Source organism: Panthera uncia (assembly GCF_023721935.1).
Source record: "Panthera uncia isolate 11264 chromosome D3 unlocalized genomic scaffold, Puncia_PCG_1.0 HiC_scaffold_8, whole genome shotgun sequence".
In the NCBI taxonomy this organism is placed as follows: Eukaryota; Metazoa; Chordata; class Mammalia; order Carnivora; family Felidae; genus Panthera; species Panthera uncia.
Window position 1 is genome coordinate 2,514,579 of NW_026057586.1, and position 22,462 is coordinate 2,537,040.

A 22,462-nucleotide genomic window follows, 5' to 3' on the forward strand; every position below is an offset into this window, starting at 1 on the left:
GGGGGTGGGCGTGGAGGGAGAGCAGGGGGTGGGCGTGGAGGGAGAGCGGGGGGGGGGGGTGGAGGGAGAGCAGGGGGTGGGAGTGGAGGGAAGCGTTCACAGGTGTGTCTGGGCTGCCAAGGGAGGAGTCAGAGGAGGAGCTCACGGCTCTTGTTTTAATGTCAGTAGCGGGGGAGGGGAAGGGACTCAAGAGATGTGAAAGGGAGACGTACAGGACTTGTTCCCAGAGGCCAGGGCGACCGCGGGGTTGCAGGCCCGGTGCTCTGAGGCAGGGAAGGGGGCGTCTGGGGACAGGGCACCTGTCACTCCAGCCACCCCGGTCGGGGGTGCAGCTGGCGCCGCTTACGGGAGGCCCCTCAAAGGCATCGCATTCTGCAGAAGCCGGCTGCAGCCGTCCTGGTGACACGTGTCTCCTAAGAAAGCGCCATCTCGTGCAACAGGCACAGAGCGGATGGGGGCGGTGCCCCCAGTGACGCCAGCGCATCTGTCTGACTTGCTTTAACGGAAATCCCCGTCGCGGGTGTAGGGCAGTCTGGCGCCGACTCCTTGGGCCTTCTGCGCCCTGTTCTGTCCCCGGGCGAGCGGGAGGAAAGCCCCGGGTTGCTGACGCTGCCGGGATGAGCCTGTGTCTCCTGCTGGTGGCCCCACGCGGCCAACACTCGGCCCATGGGGTCACTGGAAGCTGCTGCTCGGCGGACCCCCCTCCCCCGTCTCCCCCTACCCTGTCGGTGCCCCCATCCGGTGTCGTCCCTGCAGCACTCGCCGAGTGGGGAAGCCCTGGGCGTCACTCCCCACGGCCCTTCCCTCTGCTCCGGACGTGACCGTCCCAAACGGGGTGGAGGCCCAGGAACCCTGTGACCTGACACGCTGACGGGAAACAGACGCTAGTTCACGCGATGCAGCCACCCCGGAGCCAAGACAGGCTGGTCTTCGGCTGTTAGTGGCAGTCAGTCCGATCCAAAATTCCAGAGTATTCTCCTTTACCCACGCCAGCAGCTTGGGGAATGAATGCCAGCTCACCCCGTGTCTGTCGTGGGTGGACTCCGCCCCCCTGTGCGGTGTGTATGTGACGTCTGGGGAGCCAGACCGTGGCTCAGTGATGGAGACGCAGCCCAGAACACTGCAGCCTGACACCCGGGATGCTCCTGGTCCCCTGATGCCCCAGGAGTGTCCCCTGCCGGGTCAGCCACTTCCCAGTGTGAGGTCCTGGTCTAAACAGAATCTAGGGGCGCCTGGGGGGCTCAGTCGGTTGAGCGTCCGACTTCGGCTCAGGTCATGATCTCGCATTCGTTGGTTCGAGCCCCGCGTCAGGCTCTGTGCCAACGGCTCGGAGCCTGGAGCCTGCTTCGGATTCTGTGTCTCCCTCTCTCTCTGCCCGTCTCCTGTGCGCTCTCTCTCTCTCTCTCTCTCTCTGTCTCTTTTTCTCTCAAAACATAAAATAAAAAATGTTTAAAAAAATTTTTAACAGAATCTAGATGCCCAGAGGAGGAGAGAGGCAGCTTTCCAGGAAGGCCCGACAGGCGGAACCCGGCCTGAGGTCACCATACTCTCTCTTTCAGGATGGACATCACGCGGCAAGAACTGCCCACTACGGCTCCCTGCCCCAGAAGTCTCAGCACGGCCGGCCCCAAGACGAGAACCCCGTAGTGCACTTCTTCAAGAACATCGTAAGTGCCAGCCACAGGGGGCAGGGAGGGCTGGCCACCGCACCCTCCAGGGGCTCTGAGTATGTCCCCAGAGGCCCCTGGGCGCTAACCCACAAGGGACGTGACTATATCCCCAGCGATGCCTCCCTCCTCCTCGGGGTGAGGCCGGCCGTGAGAGTTGGGCCTCATCACGAGGGACAGACCGTCTCTGCCACTCACTGGAATTTTGTGTTCTAGCACAGAACTCACTGCTTTTAAGACTACAGTGCTATGTGATGCTTAGTTTAAAGACACAGGCTTTGGGGCGCCTGGGTGGCGCAGTCGGTTAAGCGTCCGACTTCAGCCAGGTCACGATCTCGCGGTCCGTGAGTTCGAGCCCCGCGTCAGGCTCTGGGCTGATGGCTCGGAGCCTGGAGCCTGTTTCCGATTCTGTGTCTCCCTCTCTCTCTGCCCCTCCCCCGTTCATGCTCTGTCTCTCTCTGTCCCAAAAAAAAAAAAAAAAAACTAAAAAAAAAAAAAAAAAAAAAAAAAAAAAAAAAAAAAAAGACACAGGCTTTGCCAAACCATGGGGACAGCAAGACCAAAGAGATAAAAAGATGAGTGGCCGTCAGGGTTTGGGGGGAACACGACATCACCCATGCGTCCGCAGAGCCCGACGCGGGGCTCGAACCCACAGGGATCCGTGTCGCACGTTCTGCCGACTGAGCCGGCCAGGGGCCCCTGACAAATTCAGGTTTGAAAACAGAAGCGAAACCACGCACTTGTGACCCTGAGCGTTTCTGCAGCAGGCATTGTAAGACGGTGTTTTGCAAGCGAGTTTTAGGAGCCGCAGACCTGAGAGTGCGCCGTCTGAAGCCCTGAAGGGTGGGGGACGCTTCACCTCCCACCCGGGAAAGGACCGTGGGGAAGGAGGCTCACCGTCTCCACCCGAGTGCAGCAGGCGTGCCCCGGGAGGGCTGGTTCCTGCCTGCCGAGCCGCTCCCGTTCCCGTTCCCTGACATCGAACTAGGACAGGAAGGGGCGGGGTGGGCAGGCAGCCAGCGGGTGACTTGTTAGACCCCGGGGGCCCCCAGCAGACAGGAGGTCCCCGGGAGCAGGAAGGTGGGGACACGGGAGGGAGGGAGGCTCCCGCCCCGCTCACCGGTCTGCGTGTCTTTGTAGGTGACGCCGCGCACACCTCCTCCGTCGCAAGGAAAGGTAAGACCTCCGCGTGTTGTCATTAATTATCACGGTGCGTAGGCCTTCCCCGGAATCCCTAAACGTACCCAGAAGAGGGCCGGACTCACAGCTTCACCCCGGAATGTTCACCACGTGGTCCCGGCCGGAACAGGCCCCGGGGGCCGCCGGTCACTCGGTGCTGCTGGTCCCCAGCGCGCTCCCCCTCCACCTGGTCCCAGACCCTCCCCCAGCCGCGCCCCCCCCCCACTCCCAGGGAAGCGGCAAGTGTCCTAAAACTGATTCACCCCCTCAGCACGATCCCGATCGGTGTTTCTGGTTTGTCAAAAGACTTTACTTTTTCCTGCCTTGATCACAGTGTCTGTTTCTCTCTCTTGTCACACAGGGGCGAGGACTGTCCCTCAGCAGATTTAGCTGGGTAGGTGACACGCGCATGTCCACGCGGCTGCCTCTCCTTCCTGCTCTCACAGCCACCCAGCTCCTGCGCTGGGCTCCGTTCCTTTGCCCGACGGTCCCCTTTCTTCCCCTTCAAGCCCGCTGGCCCGGCCACCGGGGGGCCACCTGCTTCTCCCGAGGGGAACCCAGCGCTGGGCCGCTGCCCCCTTGCCACGCTGGACCTGAGCCCCTCCCCGGGAGGGTGCGGCTCCGTGCTGGAGGGATGGGAGCACAGGGGATGGGAGACGAGTCCGTGCAGCGCTGGCCGAGGGAGGCCCCGCGGCCAGAGGACCCTCCATGGCCACCCCTGCCCCCCCGGGGTTGACGCCTTGTTGAGGAAACAGGATGCTGCCTTCGGTTACACACTCAGAACAGCCTAACTGAGCCACGAGATGTGGGGTTTGACTATGGTGTGGTAACAGCCACAGCGTAGATATCAAGCCATCCAGGAAAAGCCTTTTTGAGGAATTTTAGGCTTTTGAATACTAAGAACAAAGTGTCAGTGAAGATTTCCAACGGCCAGCTTGCCCACCTTCCAGGTACCAGTGAAATTTGTGTGTGCCAGCCTAGAATGGCCGTTGGTAGAGTCTAACCAAACCCACAGACTGCACTCAGTAGTCATGGTAGGTAGAGTTCTTACTTGACAAAAGTTGTAATTTTCGGGATAAAATAGAAGAAAAGCCACTAACCTACAGGCCGGGAGTCATGTCCATCCTGGAAACACATCCTGATTCTCTAGCACAGAGCCCGCCTCTACTTGGTGCATAATTACGAAGCATCATATAAACAAATGGATAAATTTTAGGAGAAAGAAAGAGAAAGGGAAGAGGGAAGAAAGACCAGTAAGGAGGAGGGGAGCGAGGGGGAGGGCGAGGCCCGCAGGGGTAGGGGGGTCCCACGAAGCGGCTGCCTCGGTCCGATGCACTTACGCTGAATTACACGCAGATATTTGCTGCGGCATTTTACAGGAATATAGTTGAGCCTCTTCCTAAGCTGATCAATTTGCCAAAAAGGTGACACAGTGTAGGACCGTCACATGGGCTGACCCCCGCAGCCGATTGACGTGTGACTTTCTCTGCCAGCAGGAGACAGACGACATGGAAGGACGAACTCTTGTTCCCGCAACTCCTTGGTCTGCCCCCTGACTTTCTAGGCGTGGCCTCCCGGGCACTCTCGCAGCCAGTGGCCGGGGCAAGAGGACCTCTGTCCCTCTGGGCGTCCCCCGCACACTCGGCCCAACAGCTGACCGAAAGGACCTTCCCTTCCCTCCACATCTCCCTTCCGGCTCCTACTAACGTGTATTCAATTTCTCTTTTTTCCAAAGCAAGATGCTTCCACGTTTTTCCTTTGCTTGTCCGTTTTCTCGAGCCACAGGACTGTCTTCTCGCTTGGAGTTTCTGAGTGTCCCCTATTCTCTTTCTAAACTACACTGAGTGTTTCTCGGTAAATTCTAGGTTGCCCAAAGACATAAGTGACCAAGAATTTGAAAGGAAGAAAAGTCAAGCAGATTGCTAATCTGAGAACCTATGCTTGAATCTTGTCCTCGCAAGCTTTCATTTTCGGGGAAAAGCCGCAGGGACGGGAGGATTTAGCACTGGCGTGTGGGGTGCGGTTTTCCGCCACGTCACGTGTCTGTGCTCGGCTCTGCACGCTTTAGCCATCCACGTGCCCCTCCGTGTGCGGCCGTGCGGGGAGCATGTCCGCGGAAACGTCTGGACCCCGGGGCAGCGCCGCCACAGCCCTGCCTGACCCCGTCTCCAGCACCTTTGAAAGCAAGACACAGATTGCATGGCTCCCCCGTCCCCTCCAGCCCTAACGCGTTTGTGAAAGTCGAAAGGACTGTAGGCCGAGGCACGGGGTCCTGGGGGCTCCATCAGAAGACGGTTTTGTCCCGTCGACTCGATTCCTGGGGGGCGGGGCACGGAGTCTCCCACGTCCTGTTGGCACGACGGTGAAATCTCGGGGCCTGTCCGCCGAGGACAGAGCCGGGGGGCTGCCGGCGACCTTCCGCCGACACCCAGCGGCTTGTTTGGCCCCCGTGTCGCACCTGAGGCTGGAGCGTGTACCGTGAATGCCCACCTCACCATGTCTGCACACCCCGAGCCCCACCCCTCCTCGTGATCGCAGAGGAAAGTCAAGCACGTGGGAAAACACGCCAGTCGTAGGGACACAGATATTCTTACATTTCAGCCGTCAGCGGCCACTGCCCTGGGCCACAGACCCGGAAGTGAGGAGTGAGGGGGGCCGCGGGCAGCTGGAGGCAGGGGTTGGCTTCTCCCTTCATGACACACACGCCGTGAGCCCACAGGCTCTGTTCACAGAGCAGAGCCTCCTGACCACCCCGTAAGGAGGGGCCGTTTATCCCCATTTTATAGAAGAGGAAACTGAGGCTCGGAGAGGTTTTGACACTTGCCCGAGGTCACACAGCTAGGGAGTGGAGAGCTGAGACCGCCCAGGCTGCGCCCTGGTGCCTGGCTTGCTGGCCAGCCCCGCCCCATTTCCTTCTTCACGACCGGCCCAGATCCCAGGGCCCCCAGGAGGACTCTGGTCCTGGTGCCACACATCGGCGCTCAGGGACCCAAGCCATGGTCAGGGGTGGTGCTTCCTGGGAGAGCCTCCTCGAAGCCAGAGAATGTGGATCTTCTTTCTGCTTTAGAAAAAGTCTGAGCCTCAAAATTTTGCAGAGTGCTAAGCGCAAAGCTCTGCACCCTTCAGGCCTCTAGCAGGAGGGGGCAGGGGTGAGGGGTCTGCACGAAGAAGCAGGCGGGGACCCCGCCCACCCCCTCCCCACACCCAGGACAGGTGCCGGCCCTCCCAGAGCCTCCTTTCCAGGGACATGAGCCACCCCCTTCCACAGACGTGGGGGGAGAAGGCTTTTGCTTGACGCGCTGCACTTCTCTTGAAAGCCACACGGCGTGAGGAAGGGATCTGGTCTTTCAGTGACAGCACTTGGGTGCACGGCTCCTCACGTGGGGGCCGGGGCTGGGCCAGCGCTGCAGCGAGGAGAGGAGTGGGGCTCGGTGCTGGGGTCTCCCCGCGCCCCACGTGGCCCCGCAGGCGCCGCCCTGAGAGCCGTCTGGTCTCTTGCAGGGAGCCGAGGGGCAGAAGCCGGGATTTGGCTACGGGGGCCGAGCTGCAGCCCACAAGGGATTCAAGGGGGCCGACGCCCAGGGCACGCTCTCCAAAATCTTCAAACTGGTAACGTAGCCCCTCTTAACGTCAGGGGTGCGTCGGGGCTGCGGGTGGGGGGCCCTGGGGCGGCCTGCAGCCTTTCCACACCGCCTCTCCCGCGGGGCTAGCTTGCCAGGCTGGCCGGTTCAGCGGGCCTTCTCCAGGCTTATGTGAGCAAGCCCTGGGCTGGGCCGGGCTCCCTCGGGGCCTGAGGACACACAGAGGGCCCCACGTGCCCAAGGGAAGGAGTAGGAGCCGAGCGAACAGAGGGGAGGTCACTGCATCAGGCAGAGCCCCCCAGAGGCCACACGGGGGTCAGCCGCACTGGCTGATGTGGACGCTGCAGTCACAGGGGCCACCATCTGTTAGCGCCTGAGCTCAGCAAGGCCCGGACACCGGGACGGGACTTGGGAGACAGAGTAAGGACAGCAGGTGGTCAGAGAGCCCCGCAGCCCCCCGCTCTGGGCTGGGATCCAGACCTCCACCTGCCCCTGGGTTGTGGGAGGGCCCCGTCTGGCCTCTGTTCATTCCCAGCCCCTGTCGTGGCTCACGGTCACGTCCCGGGTTCACTGTCGGTCCCGGAGGGCAGGAAGAACATTGCCGTGAACAGGCTGTAACTGCCTGGGAGCCGGACGTCCGAGGGCCTCGGCCACGGGACCCACCTGACAGCAGCCGCTGTCCCCGGGGGTGGGCACAGTGACTGGTCTGCGCCCCCAGGGCTGCTCCCAGCGCGGGCAGGCCGTGAGCCCACAGTCAGAGGCCCGAGGCTGCCCAGGCGTCCCATCCCTGCGATCACACAATTCTCGTCGGGCTCAGGGGCTTGTTGAGCATTGCCGTGTGCTGTTGGGGGTCCGGGACCGTCCCCCGCACAGATGAATCCACAGCCTCCCAGAGGAGCGGGTTCTCGTGGTGGGGACGGAAAAAGATGGGTGCTACAGGGAAGAGGCAGGGCAGGGCCCACGGGGGGCACGGGCCTCCGCGCCCCAGAGAGCTGCTCACGGCTCCAGGGAGAGAGCCCCACCAGGCTGCGGAGCTGGCCTCACACCCAGGGGGCTCCTGGCTGAGGGGAGACCGCAGGTGAGGCACGGGGCTCCCCCCACAGAGGGCCCTCTGACCTCCCGAGGGCTTTGCCACCTGGGTCCCATGACACCTACACCTTACGTGTGCGCGTCGAGGGGCCAGCCGTGCGGATCTGGCAGAGACCTGTGAAAGTGGGGCTGGGGTGTCCGCGGCACCCACACGGGGTCTTGGTGGCCGAGCCAGCACTCGAGGGGCCGCAGCTGGAAAAGGAGAGGGACGGCCCCAGCGGGGACGCATCGCCCCTCTGGGCAGTGCGGGACAGTCCCCAGGCTGACTGAAGGCCCCGGGGAGCACCGTTCTCTGGCCGGTGTGCTCACACACTCTCGTTAGAGTAGCACCACGAGCCGGTTTCCACTCTGAATGCAGACGAGGCCGTCCCCTTCCTTGCTTGATGGCGCCAGAGCCGGTTCTGAACAACCAGCCGCGAGTATTTGCAAGGCGGCCCGGTCCGCCCTTAGTCCGACCTGAACAAGTGTGATGCCCGCACGTAAAAGACAGGGTTCCTGTGTCACGGCAGGAAAGGCATCAGACAAGGCGCAAAACCCCACGATGCCCGCAGCGCCCTGCCGAGAGAACCACAAATCGTGAAAGATTTCGCTTTTATCTTTCTCGGGTGAAAGAAAGGTGAGCGAGCGTTGCTGTAGAACACGGAAGACGTGGTCGCCCCAAGGAGCGGGGGGCGGATGGTCTTGGGCTTGGTTCCCAGACACCAGCACGGGCGCACCTGCTCCGTCCGTGCTCGTCCGCGGCGTCCAGCCATCGCAGACAAAGCATCCCGGGTTCTTATTCCACATGACGGCCTCCTCACCTTGTGTCTTCAGGCCAGTGGTCACATCCTGGGGGAGGCGTGTGTTTCCACGGAAACTGCACGTTGTCGGTGTTCTTGGTCGCGGATGAGAACGGGGTCGGCCTCTCTCCGCCTGTCCTCACACCACGCAAGGGGTCCCAGTGAACAAGTTAATCTAACGTTAAAAGGTCCTGCTGTACGTGGCTCGGCGGTGTTGCCCTGAGAGACTGGGCGGCTGAAAGGCGGGACCCACGCTTCCCGCAAGCTCCAGGTCACGCCCGGTTCGGGCTCGGTCTCCGCCAGCCAAGCACGAGGCTCCTCAACCCGACTCGCCGTTGACACGAGGCCTCCGACCTGTGTGAGCTTGCTGATGGCTTCGTAACACGCCGACGTTTTACGATTTGTGCCGGGATAATTTGGCGTGTGGCCCAACTAGCCATCGTGGGGTCGCATGAGTGGTGTGCCCAGTGGCCGGGACACGCGGCGGGAACGGCCCAGTGAGCGAGTGCGTGTGGAATCCCCCCCTCCCCCGCCACGGCGAGTCCAGATTCGGCGGATGCTGGGCCCACACAGAGGTGAGGGGAAGCAGGACTGTGGTTGAGGAAAGTCAGCCGTATCCGGGAAAAGGCTCAAATCTGTGAAGTGAGTGGTCACCAACTGACTTGCTAAGTCGTCTTATGTCAGGTAAAGTGCAGGCAGGATCTTCTCCCCAAGGTCAATTCTAAAGCAAATCTGAGTAAGAAGACAAATCCTACCCCGCACATTCAAGTAACTGAGGTCATCGCGATGCCTTTGCTCAGTTCTGAGATGTGGCGACGAGAAGGTGAGGAAAAGCACCGCGTGGAGGCCCCGGGTACAAACCCAGAGCCGCGTCCGGGAGAGCAGCGCTTCCTAGGTGCCCAGAGCCTGGCCAGGCGTGCCCTCGCCTGCGTCTGAATTGCCTACGGTGCCCACGCCGCTCCTGGGCTCCCCCCAAGGCTTCCTGCCCCAGAGCGCCCCGGGTCGGGTCGGAGCCCGGAAGTGCGCAACTGGAAGGCCTCCCCCTCGTCGGAGAGATGCGGACGTACCCACTCGGGGGAAAGCAGTTCCTGTGCTTTCCGGCGTGGTGACTGTTCATCCTGCGGACGGAATGGCCGGGGGACAGGGAAGGCCGAGGGGGACCGCTGTCTAAGGAACGTGCCTGTGTGCCAGCCCGGTCACCAGCCCCACCGAGAGAGCCCCGTGTCTATCCCGCACATTTACCGTTCACGACTAACACAAGCCTGAGGCCCATTCGGGTTTTGTAGGTTCAGCACTTTTCCTACGAATTTCTTTTTGTACAAAGTGGTTTAGAAATTTTAAAACTCCTGTACAGACCCAGGGAAACTTCCAATTTCAATTCATATGGCTTTGATCAGATTTTACCACGTTAAACGTTTGCGAACTGGCCGACTACGGTCACATGCTGCTGAAAGAGCCACCGCAGTGCGGTGACAGATTAAAAACGATCCCTCCAGAAGTGAGAAGGGCTCGGGGGAGGGGGAGGGGAGGGGGAGATGGCGGAGACCTCCCGGTAGTTACGGTGGTGCTGTTTCCTTCCTCGTTGGTTGCACACTGGGTGGAGAGCACTGTATTTCTCCCAATCGTCAGGGAACGGAATCAAAATGTAATTGGAGTTCGCTATTTCCAAATACGCAGCTGAAACAGTTCCCTGCACTGGGGTACAAGTGGGGAGAGGGCGCAGGACCTTCCGGCAGGTCCTATTCCTTCCCAGCCCACGACTCAGCTTCGGGCCAGCCTTCTCCTAGTGAGGCCAGCCTCATCCACTCGGCCGAGCCCAGGGCCGACCAAGCGCTGGACATCAGTCGGTTCAAACGTGCTAAAAACCCGACAGAGAGAAAAGCGTGAGAGCCACGCAGCAGGGGTGCTGGCTCTAAACCCGACTCCGCCTTTGGCGGACTGACTTTGGGGAAATAACTCAACGTCTCTGTGCTTTGGCTCCTCCGACTGTAAAACGGGGAAGCTAAGAATCCCTGCCTCCGGGATCGGCTTTCTCTTTCCTCAGAGGAAACAGATGTAATGGATTTTGCTCACGGGAGACACTCCGTAAGCTGTAGGTACAACAACAGGAAACAAAACCAAATGTCCACCGTCGTCTCCATCTCAGAAGGAGCCATCAGGAAGTGAAGATGGGGCCTCAAGCCCGGTGTCTTGCGAGGGGTGTGGGGAACTTGGTCCATCTCAGCACAGACGGGCTTTGCTCTATAGAGCAGTGGTTCTGCTGCTTTTCGGGAATAAATCACACTGTACAGGGACGCCCGCAGGTGGGTTTCTTGGGAATTTAGAGAACGGTGAAGCCAGTGCGCACTTGTTCTGGCTCCTCCCAAGGGCAGCGCTGAGGGCCGGTGGTCAAAGGCGAGCCAGGCACACGGGTGGGGGGCTGGCCCCTAGGACCCGGCTCAGGTGTAGGAGAAAGGCCCCCTCCGGTGACTCCTTCAGATACTTCAGAGGCTAGAATTCCATAAACGTTTTCGCTTCTGAACAGAAAATCCCACAAGTGAGTTGAAACGTAAAACCCTGACAAATCAGAACCGTCACCTCACTCTGTTGACTGGGCTGTTCGTAAGGCGTTTTTGGCTTTAGCGCTCCCATTATTGATATTGTCGGGCAACGTGGCAAACGTGTGATTAGAACAGGTCAGGGTGGGCTCAGTGCACGTGTCATTGGGCAAATAGGATGTTTCATGTATATCTTGCTTTCTGGGGGCTCGCAGTCTCAAGGGAATCTTTGAGAGGTGACTTAATTGTTCGTTCATAATCCAAGAAGAAAAGGGGAATCCAAGGAGAAAGAGCCTAAACCTTGAATAAAAATGTGAATGCCAAAAGAAAGGTACGTTTCCCCCGGGTCCGTCTAAGTGGCATCTGGACCCACAAATGGCCCCGTCTCCTGGGGAGCTGACGTCTCAACCGAGCCCCCTCTCCGCCACTGGTCTCTGCACAGCTGTGTGCCACCTCGGCGATCGCCAATTTGGGTTTCCGTTCGTCCGGAAAATACGTCCATTCGTGGTTTTAAGACCTTGATGTCCGAGTCTATGGACGACCCCTCTGGGCAGCTGGTTTTATGGGTGAGGCGGGGCAGAGCGCGAACAGGACTGCTCCTGGGGATGACTTTGCAGGGTCTGGCCCTTGCCTGGTGGGCACAGCAGCAGGTGTGATCACGGGACTGAAATCTCTTCCAAGATGAAGCTGTCCCTATTGTTTGCAGACACCTGCCTCAATTACCCCAGAATCTCTAGCTGGAGCAAACAGGGCTCAGTGAGTGCAGGATAACGGGGTGGGTGAGCTTTCCACCCCCAGAAGTGCAGCGTTCCATGAGGCACCGGCTCTCTGTGTCCTGGGCAGGAGGTCAGATGAGTTTACCCCGTGTAAGAGAGTCGCACTTGGCACTTGAGAATCTTACCCACTTGAGAATCGCATTAGCGCCCGCATCGGCTGGTTTGTGGCCCGGCTTCCACCCAAGCGGGGCGCATGCCCGAGGCTGCCCGTACGAGCCACCTAACTGCGTGTTTCCTTTTCTCAGGGAGGAAGAGACAGTCGTTCCGGATCACCCATGGCTAGACGCTGAAGCCCTGCCCCGTTGTTGTTATAGAATCCCGTCCTCAGCTTCTTAATATAACTGCCTTAAGATTTTAATACTGTTCACATAAATTACCTACTTGTAGCAAACCCCCCTTGCCTAATGCCCGTTGAGTTGTGCACACAGTAGGGGCAGGCACGCCGCATCCTACTGGCAATTTCTGGCCATCAGCTAAACGGAGAAAACGCAGACAGAAAATTAAACGGCGACCCTGAGTTTGAAGATAAACGCCCTGGGACTCTCATCCCCCTGCGACGCGGCCCCGCCGCACTGTGGTGCAGGTGCACGGCGCGCCTCCAAGTTCGCCCTCCGTCCTGGGACTCGCTTTGCTGACTCGGCATCCCTCGGCTTCCCAGGCACTGCCGTGGCGACGCTGCTGTGGACACAGAGACACGTGCGGGGCGGTGAGGACTGTTGATCCGAGCTTCCTTTGGTTTCTTCCCCTGCCCTTGCTCACCTCCTAACACACACTCACTCTCCCTCCAGGGTTAGGCAGTCGGGAGCGGCACAGGGGGCTTCGGTATGTGAAGTGCGGGCGGGCAGCTGTGGAGAGTCCCATGTGGTGGGCGCAGAGGGGGCGCCTGCGGGGGCGGCTGCCCACCACGGCCGGCTGGCGGAATTCAGGCGTGGCGGAGAGGGGAACAGGGAGGCAGACCTGGGCTGGGCTGCGGCCCCAACAGGAAACAGGGTCTTCTTGGACATTAGGTGATGGCGCAGCGGGAGCCAGAGCGGCCCCCGCAAGCCGCCTGTTTCCCCCCAGAGCCCAGCAGGAGGGTCTGAGCGGGACTGGAGGAGTTTTCCGGGTGGTCTCGCGGCGTCACCCTGGTCACCGCAGGAGGTGACCGGCGGTATGCTTACCACGGCACGGCACACAGCAGACACTAACCCTGGGAGGACGGGTAGCGTCCCGCCCACCCGCATCCCAGACACAGACGTGCGTAGTCGGTAGGCTTCGGAGGGTTCTCTTCCCGAATCGCTGACCCGGACGTGCGAGCGGAGAGGGGGACTCCTCTGAGCTGTGTCTCTTCTAACGCGCGCTGACCTTTCCTGTGCGCCCCTCCTAACACACTGACCCCACCTTTTGATTTTAGCGTATCTCTCACAGGCCTTCCGAAGAGCCCCACACCGGCACCCCCGCCCCCTTAGAACCCAGGAGGAGTAGTGAGCGTAATCCTGTCCTAATTCCTGTTCGGGGTGGGTTTAATGTAGTGTCTATTAATACCTAGCCTCAACGATGAGAGGGTCGGGGGGGGGGGGTAGAAAAAAGGTACAAAATTCCAGAAACAGAACCTCCAAATTGCTCCACACACACACTCGACATCTTTGAGCCGACTGCTCACCGAGTGATCTCTCTTCGTGGCTACGCACCCCGTCAGCGTGCGCTGTGATGGGGGGGGGGGGGTCTCATGGAAAGTACACACTGTTCTTGAATATTGAAATAAAATAATAAACTTTTAATGATATTTGTACAGGTGTCTTTATCTTTATTCTGGTCTGTGGACCGTGAGCCAAACAGAGCAAAAGTCGCGTCTCGGAGGCGACGTGCGTGAGTGCTTCCTGAGCAGGGGCTGAGCCGCCGGTCAGTGCGTTATCACCGGACGGCTTTCCCGGTAAGAGAAAGTGGAACACAGGTCATGGCTAGGGCGCTGGTTTGCTCACTCACAAGGCAAAGAATTTTCAGTTTGTCCCTGAACAGCCTGTTGAAGTATATTTACACTTTATTGTTTTACCAGAATAAACACCTGTTAACGTGAGCTGAAGAAACTCTGAGAAATTACTTCTTGCCACACAGAGACCTCAACAACCATAAGGGGTTTGGGAAATTTTGTGTGTTAGCTGCTGTGGGTTACAGAAGTTCTGTTTCCAAAAGATAAACCAAAGTTTTCACTTGGTTTTGTTTTGCTTTTAACTAAAATCCCGGACTCCCTAGTGCCTCAGCCATGAGAAACCGTGCACGCCTGCGGGTTAGCGAGGGAAGCCCCCCAACTCTGGGATGCTTGTGGGAGCCCTTCTCCAGGGGCCCCGGGCCCGGTGTCGTGCGAATCCCCCCAAGAACGAACGGGGAAGCCGTCCTGCTCGGCCGGGACCGACCCCTCTCCTCTCCACCTCTGGACCCAAACCCTCAGACTGACGAATTGTGAAACTCATGCACAGATAGACACGTTTTGAAAATAGTATTCTTTCAGGGGCATCTTAACGGACATGTAAGACAGGTTTTTGAAACTAAAAAAATATAATGGGGCGCCTGTGTGGTTCCGTTGGTTAAGTGACTCACGGTTCCTGAGTTCAAGCCCATGTCAGACCCGGTGCTGACAGTACTGAGCCTGCTTGGGATTCTCTCTCCCTCTCTCTGCCTGCCCCACGCTCCCATTCTCTCTCAAAATAAGTTTTTTTTTTTTAATTTTTTTTTTTCAACGTTTTTTATTTATTTTTGGGACAGAGAGAGACAGAGCATGAACGGGGGAGGGGCAGAGAGAGAGGGAGACACAGAATCGGAAACAGGCTCCAGGCTCCGAGCCATCAGCCCAGAGCCTGATGCGGGGCTCGAACTCACGGACCGCGAGATCGTGACCTGGCTGAAGTCGGACGCTTAACCGACTGCGCCACCCAGGCGCCCCTCAAAATAAGTTTTAAAAAGCCACACGACGAGAACACAGCATCACATCTGTGATGTCTTGACCAAAGGTGCATCATGAAGAAACGCTGGGGGAGAAAGTGGGGGACCGCCTTCTGCCTGACCGGCCCGTTTTTCAGAAATGTCGCCGTGACAGGAGCCACGGCCAGAGGGGGTGCAGTTCCGACCCGAAGGTCAGGGTAGGTGGGAGCCTGAAGCCCTCTGTTGGTGTGAGGGCGGTACTGTCCGTGCCCTTCCTGTAACTCGTATAGAAGTTTGAAACTGCCTCAGAAATGCAGGGGTACACAGAAGGGATAAAGACGGTCGGTCATTATGGGGCACCTGGGTGGCTCAGTCGGTTGAGCGTCCGACTTCGGCTCAGGTCATGATCTCATGGTTCGTGAGTTCGAGCCCCACGTCGGGCTCTGTGCCGACAGCTCGGAGCCTAGAGCCTGCTTCAGGTTGTGTCCCTCTCTCCCTCTCTGCCCCTCCCCTGCTCACACTCTCTCTCGTGGTTCGGTCGGTTGAGCATCCAACTTCGGATCGGGTCATGATCTCACAGTCCATGAGTCTGAGACCCGCGTCGGGCTCTGGGCCGACAGCTCGGAGCCTGGACCCTGCTTCAGATTCTGTGTCTCCCTCTCTCTCCCCCTCCCCCCACCCTTGCTCTGTCTCTGTCTCAGAAATAAACATTAAAAAAAAAAAAAAAAGAGATGGTGGGTCATTAAACCTGAGAAAGAAAGATCACCCCAAGGGAAGCAGGAAAAGGGCGCCGTGAAGAGCGCCCCGGGGCAGGTGGCCAGCTGTTGTCCCACTTGGCACAGAGCCACCAAGAAACTGGCGGACCTCACGTCAAGATGAGCTGCTCTGCGTGAGTCATAGGACCGTCTTCCCAGGGAGTGTGGTTACCAGGGTAACTTGGTTCTGATACAAGAGTGGCGGCATAGGACCGTGTCTCTTGATTGATCCAGGATAATGGAATCAGGAAAACGTGTTTGTCAGTAGAGAGTGTGAAGCAGTGTGTGTGGGTGTAGACAGTTTCCATTTTTCACTCCTTCCTGAAGGACTAAAAAGAGCCAATACCTCAAAGGTGCTACGTGACAATAACAGCTTCTCGGTGACGGGGACGGCATCGTGGATGGTGTGGGGTAAATTGGCCACTGACGTTTCTAATAAAAATTCCCATTGAGAGAGCAAGCCGAGCCAGGGACATTTCACGGCCTCCCGAGTGATCGGACGACGTAGCACCAGCAGCCACGATGCATCTGAACTTCTCACAAGACGCCAGTTTCCTGGGCGCTGGCAGAGGGCTCCTGGGTCAAAGAGAAAGAGGGTGATCGGTCACAGCACCGGGGGAAGCAGGGCATCAGCCTCTGTGCGGATATCCCCACGCCCGACTCCCACAGGGCGACCCAAAGTGGGCCAGGTGATGCCCGCACGCACAGGGCACCGTGGTGCAGGAGAGGAGCCCGGGCTTAGGGAACCTGGGGCTTTTATACAAGGCAGCCAGCTGGCCTGACCTGGCCCCAGAGGAAGACACGTCTTGATTAGACCGGTCAGGAAACAAGCATGGCTCTGCTCTGAAGATTCCCCGCTCCAGAGTCCGCGTCCTACACGAACAGCCTCGGAAAGATCCTGGGTCAAAGGCAGAGAGCACTGTGTCCCAGGACGCCCAGGAACGAGGCACCTGCAGAGCGTGGCCTCCCACCCGTGACGGCTCATTAACTGAGAACAACTAACTTTATAGGTGAGGGGACAGGCCCTGAGAAGTTACCTGAGTGTCCTGACGACACGGTCAGCCATCAGCCCCAGGACCGGTCTGACCCGAGGTCCCAAGTCACCCTGACCCTCAGCTTTGCTGGCGCACAGGAAGCTTTGTGAACTCATGCCTTTGTGTTTGGACACAAAGACTCTTACATCATCAGAGAGCCAAGCGGCCCGGGAAAATGCATCTGGAGAAGCATTTTAAACGGTGGAGACGACCACTGTTGTCTCTCTGGAAGAGAGCAGATCTTCCAGAATCTGGGAATTCTTTCTAAAAAGTCCCTTCCCCCCACCCATCACATTTTAAAACCTGTTAGAGCAATATTCCTCCGACAAACAAGAATTGTCAATTTCTCATCATTCCCTCTGATGTAAGTCCAGGAAAGAAAACCCAAAATCATTTTAGGTAGTTCAGTCCAACAAGGTATGGAGCCTCCACTCTGTGCTAGGAACAAGGTGCACAGGGATGTCCTCAGTTTGTCGTCTCGACAGGACAAGGACTTCATAAACCTCCAACTTCTAAAAGTTTGCAAATATATCTTTACTTATTTAAAATTTATTTACTTATTTTAAGGTAAACAGAGACCGCTGAGCGGGAGAGAAGCAGAGAGAGAGAGACAGGGAGAGAATCCCAAGCAGGGGCTCGAACTCACAAAGCCGTGAGATCACGACCTGAGCCGAAACCAAGAGTAGGACAATTAACCGACTGAGCCAGCCAGACGCCCCTGGAAATAGATCTTTAAATAGATCTTTAAATAATATAAACGAACTCCACTGGTGTTTCTGAGGAAGTCTAACACCCCACACAGCTCACGAACAGACACAGTGATACCGTGATGGTGTTTCATTTCCTTGTTGTTACTCCCAAATACCTTGTGCGAGAGAGAAAATGAACAGTTATCCTCAAGGACAGAAAAGAAGACCCGCTCACACTCTTCAAACCCCATGGATCTCAATTCATTGCAAATCCAGCGTCGCTGTGTTGGGTTAACCCTTGCTGAAAACGCTACCTACAGAAAACATCCATCTTTAAAACAGTCGTAACTCACCCCGAACCCAAAAAATGTAAATATACAGGAGCTTTAAAATAATACCAAAACTATTTTTATTCTTCTTAAAGCCAGCACAGTGGCTTTTGGCAGAACTATCCATTTCTAATACAAAATTGGATTAAATAAATATTATCCAATGTATAAATAGACCACGGGACAATTTTGAAGGGTAGAAAAAAAATTCTTCTGTAAATAAAAAAAAAAATTTAATTTTCTTTACTGGTGAATCAAGAGTGAATCACTATGTCATTGTAGGATTTGTCAAATAGATTACAAACTTTGATTTAATACAAAAGTCTTCATGTTGTAAAGCATTACATGTAAAAAAGATTAAATAGCAAAATTTCTTAAGGTTACTGCCTATTGCTCCTGCCACGTAATCTTTATTTTTTTTTAGTGCTTCAAATAGTTTATTCATCATCCATGAGAACCTACCATAGCGCCTCTATGTGAAGGGCAGGGGTATGACAGGGAGTGTGAGCTCATCTGTGTGTGTGTGTGTGTATGTGTGTGTGCACACACGCGCACATGCCTCAGGAAGGGCAGTCCATTCAGATCAGGTCAACAGTGACAAAGAGAAACTTGACTTACAAAACTTACCAAGGCGAAGAAAACGCCTTGGTAAGGATAAGGCAAAGATCTAGAGGCCCCGGGATGTCAACACCTTTGAAATTCTGTTTTAAGAACCCAAACCCCTACGTTGCATGAATAGGGATTCAGTGGCAAAAAGAGAAAAAAAAACCTAGATTACTACAAAGTGCCAATTATATAATTTCATCTCTGCCTCACTTTATGTAGATTTGAGAAAAAGAATAGATTAGCGATGACCAACCCTTGGATTATTATTTTTTTGGTGGTGGTGGTGGGGACACAATAATGATTTTGAAATAAACTTCTGGGAAGAAAAAAAAAAAAAAAAACAGGCAAAAAAGCAGGCATGAGAAGTCTCTAAAAAGAACACCCAGAAAGCAGACCTACGTATCTTACGTATCTTCTTTCAAAGGTGTTACTTACATAAATCTGAGTGATCATTTAATGTCAAAAGTGTGCACCTTCATGAGTTACAGATATTTGTCTGCGAAGGAGAACAGAAACCTACTCACACTTCTAAGAAAACCTTGTACCTGTACCAGCGCAAGCATTTCTGGCACATAAATGCTCCACGGGAGGTTCAGAGATGGGAGAACTGGGTATAATCGTGAAGGCCAAGCTCACATTCCCTTACAGGCAATGGGGCAGGGAGCACAGGATATCAAGCTAGAGTCGCTGCCCCATTCAGTGTCTCACTTGCTCGGAACAGAAACCCGACGGGGCAGTCAGTGGGAATTCCTCATTAGAACAGATGGTCCCGTCCCATCCGCGTTGGGCGGCAGGGGGTCGGGTCTGCACCGAACAGCCAGGCAGGCGTCTCCCCCAGTCCCTTGTGGGGTCTGACCCCCCTCCCCCCGACCCGTGCAAGCACTGGGGGACCCACAGAAGAGGGCCCAGGATAGGGACACTTCGGTTTACATTTCTGAAGAGATGTTTTTATTTTACTCTATTGTTCTGGGAAAACAGGACCACCCTTGTGTCCTCCAGGGGACGGGACCCTACGCCCGCCACACCCTGGCTGCCTGCCCGCCCCAGGAAGCATCCCCTGGTTCTTAGTGTCTGTGCAAAGGCAGGTCACCCTCTAGGCTCACGTGAGTGCTCCTGGACCCTCCCCTCACCACCAGAGTGGGTTCAGGACAGTCACGCACTTTCCAGAGGGACCCAAGTGACCAGGGGATTGTCTAAGGTGGCCAATCATGAAGACAACGGACAACAGGAGGGACATTCATAGCTCACATGGATGGTGCGCCTGTCACTGACCCACATCCTGATTTGTGAGGTCTGGAGCCCCTCAGAGGGACCTTCCAGGGGGTTAAGTCCTCGTCGTCCGGCCTTCACAGAGGGGAAGGGAAAGATCGCTAAAGTTCTGCTCTGTTAAAAATGATCTGAACTTGAAATTAATTCATGTGCCAAACTATTACGTATTAAATACTTTAAAAGAAAAAAATTAATCACACTTCCTAACTTCATTTTTTATTTATTGTTATTCCAAAGCAGGTACGCTATGAGGAGATATTTCTAAAAATACAGTTATCTGTTCTCAAAACCCTGGTTATGCAGGAGGCTAGAAATCTCTTGTCAGAAGACATTTATTAACCAGTAAAATATAAAGATCAACCTGTACTCCACCAAAGGTTCAAGTGAAATTATGTCTTTACAAAACCTTATATTTTCAAGGAATGTTTTGCAAAGAAGCAGCTTTTATAACTAGGAAGTAAATAAAAATAATATATTAGTGTCTTGTGTTTGCCTGCTGAGTTAATAAATCGAGAAAACTCACAAAATGAATTATTGATAGATTGTTCCTCATTTTCTTTGACGAAAATAAAAGTAGGCTTTAGATTCACCTGGTAAGGCCTTACGTAAACAGGCAGTTCACCAATACAGTTCACTGAACTATGCTTTCTGTACAAGTAGGAATCAAACCCTTTTAGACACTGTCCTGAGAGATGACATTTAATGCTACAACCAAAATAAATAACCTAGCGAGAACAAAATTTTTTAAATGCAATAATTTCAACTTTGGAGATCTCTGTTCACCAAAATTAATCAACATTTCTAAAATATTTTAATACAAAATTATAAAAGAAAAGTGCATTAAAAGCAGAATCTTTAAAACTCTGGCACAATTACAATTATTCTGAATATATGGACTACTGCCGGTACACAATGACATTCAAGGAGAACCTCAGGATATAGAAGTCCAGTATCACAAGAATAAGTCAAATAAGGCTTTTTTTTTTCCTTAAAAAAATATACAATACACAAAGCAGTTTGAAAAAAAAGTAATATTATTTAACAGTTTTCTGACTTAAATATTTTCACATAACAAAAGTTTTTATATCACCATCAATATTACTTATATACATATGCCCAAAGTGAACAACAACAACAACAAAAAAAAAAAAATCAAAAGATGCCCTTTGAAAAAATAACAGTGAGAATGTCTCTTTCTTCAGGAATCTGAAATGAGCCCGTCTCTTAATATACAAAGTCCATACAATATTTATAATAAAACTGCTCTCTTCTGAAACCAGGGAGGCAATGAGAGAAAATAAAAGCAATTATTTTTCAGGAAGAAAAAACCAAAGGCAAAGCAACCCCACCTTTATGTTACAATGAAAAGATACCCATTTGTGAATATAACGAATACAATACTGATCTGAAGTGCTCGCAGGGAGCTAAAAACTCTGACGCTCTCTCTGGAATCTGGGGACTAGAGCTTCTATTTACAAAATATACTGTTCAGCCACACAGAGGCCCATATATCTGCGTATGTACATATGTATTTATATATAGAACATATAAATAACTCTGAAGGAGAAATTCACATGAAGTAAAGAACTTTCCATCTTTGGAATGCTGTAGGAGCAACGCACACTGCCCCCCGCACGGGGTGGGATTTGGTTTGGGACGTGTTCAATGTGGCACCATTGATGATAGTAAAGAATTCCCTGAAATAAAAAATACACCTGCTTATGCGTGAAGAGAAAGTCACGGGGCTCGTACGGTCCTTACCTTTAATCTACAAATGCACCTCTCAGGCGTCGGGGTGGGCAGGGCCACGGTGCCCTCACCCCCGGGAGCCAGCTCTGCCCTTCCCTGCTTGTGACGTATGGCTTGTGCTTTCTGCAACCGTCTAACCCGCGTACCTGGATGTCGACTAAAGAAGCAAGTGCGGCCCCTCCCGTGAGGACGGTTTAATCCTTCTCGGCGTCGGGTTTACAGCCCCCCAGGTTTCTGCCCCGATGCTGTGTTCCTGTAGCTAATGGTCAGACAAACGTAATGCGGAGAGAACTGGTCCAGCCAGCTCTCAAGGAACTAGTTAGATTAACTTACGGTAGACCAAAAACAGTCCATTTCTAACTTCAAAATGCACAGAGGAAAAGAAATGGAAAAAACTTCCCTGTGTGTTCTGACATTTTACGAACTTCATGCACCTAGTTTTATGTGTGTTTTATAAGCTCTGCTTCTTACGACAGAAAGCATGAAGGAAACTATCTTGCTTTTTCCATGGTAACTTTCGTCTTTGCCAATACAAAGACGTCACACCACGAGGACAGTGAGATCCAGTTAAGTTCTGTTTAACTAGATGCACTGGCCGCCGAGTAGAGGGGGAAACTACCTATCGGAGTACCTGAGCTCAATGATTCGTAGACAAATGACGGCACCGCGTTCACACCGTCCCCGGTTTTTTCCTCTCAGTCTCTGAAAGACAATGATTCTTAGATAATTTTATAACTGAAACACCGCGGTGGTAACATCCTTGACACTTGGAGCTTCAACACGGACACTCCAAGCGCTCTGTTCTTCCGCCACATGCGACTCGAGGGACGGCCGTCCAGGCGGGGACGGGCGCGTCAGAACACACCGGCCAAGGCCTGCCACTCGCTCGCGGCCTCCTGCACCACGTCTTCCAGCTGGAGGGTCCGGCTCAGCTCCTCCGCTCCGGGCTCCTGCGGGGCCACGGGCTCCTGCACGCTTCCTGCAGCACAGACGGGAAAGAGCAGGCGGGGGCTCGGCCAGCGGCACACGGCTGCTCACGTTTACACAGAGACGATTAAACAGAGACCAGAGATCTCTAAATTGGGTCGCTTTCCGTCCCACTGGAAAAATCACTTGAGCTGCAGCTTAAATAATTATGGGGGTGACAACTTCCGCTCTTGGAATGTGAATGAACGGCCCTTGCCGCACGCTCGATGCCGGACGGTTACGTCAACGCGGGCCGTGGTGAGCGATTAATCACGAATCCCACCCATACGGCGGGCATGGCCTCCTCACAGGACGAGGAGCACAGAATGTTTGTGTGACAACATAGCCGCCCTCTCTGGATGCCCCGCCCCAGGCGAAGGCCCGCCCGCTGGCTCCCGGACCCCGCCGTCCTGAACAACCATGATCCCGAGACACAGAAGCACGGGCCTCCCGCTCAGCTAGCAGTGTCCACGGTGGCCGTGGCCAGGCCATGTGCTCCCCTTGCCTCCCTGGCACAGCCGGGTGCTGTGCGGGCCACCAAGGACCAGGAGGGAGACGG

General features: G+C 55.0%; 2 protein-coding genes across 12 annotated transcripts in view; one reads left to right on the forward strand and one right to left on the reverse strand.

Annotated features, from left to right (window-relative positions):
• The window catches only part of MBP (myelin basic protein), a 116,175-nt gene extending 103,012 nt beyond the window's left edge, over positions 1–13,163 (forward strand). For 8 of the 11 annotated variants that reach the window (XM_049619278.1, XM_049619280.1, XM_049619283.1 and 5 more), the window contains 5 exons: positions 1,560–1,667; positions 2,808–2,843; positions 3,208–3,240; positions 6,348–6,455; positions 11,854–13,163. In XM_049619278.1, coding sequence (XP_049475235.1) covers positions 1,560–1,667; positions 2,808–2,843; positions 3,208–3,240; positions 6,348–6,455; positions 11,854–11,898 — 330 coding nt within the window. In that variant the 3' untranslated portion in view covers positions 11,899–13,163. Of the gene's footprint in view, positions 1–1,559; positions 1,668–2,807; positions 2,844–3,207; positions 3,241–6,347; positions 6,456–11,853 lie in introns of those variants that run through there. The other 3 variants (XM_049619279.1, XM_049619285.1, XR_007455209.1) reach the window with 2 other exon arrangements.
• Positions 13,164–19,392: 6,229 nt separating this feature from the next.
• Positions 19,393–22,462, reverse strand: part of ZNF236 (zinc finger protein 236) — a 116,243-nt gene continuing 113,173 nt past the window's right edge. Inside the window, 1 exon segment of the mRNA XM_049619288.1 lies at positions 19,393–21,916. Within this exon segment, the coding sequence (XP_049475245.1) occupies positions 21,792–21,916 (125 nt within the window). The 3' untranslated portion in view covers positions 19,393–21,791.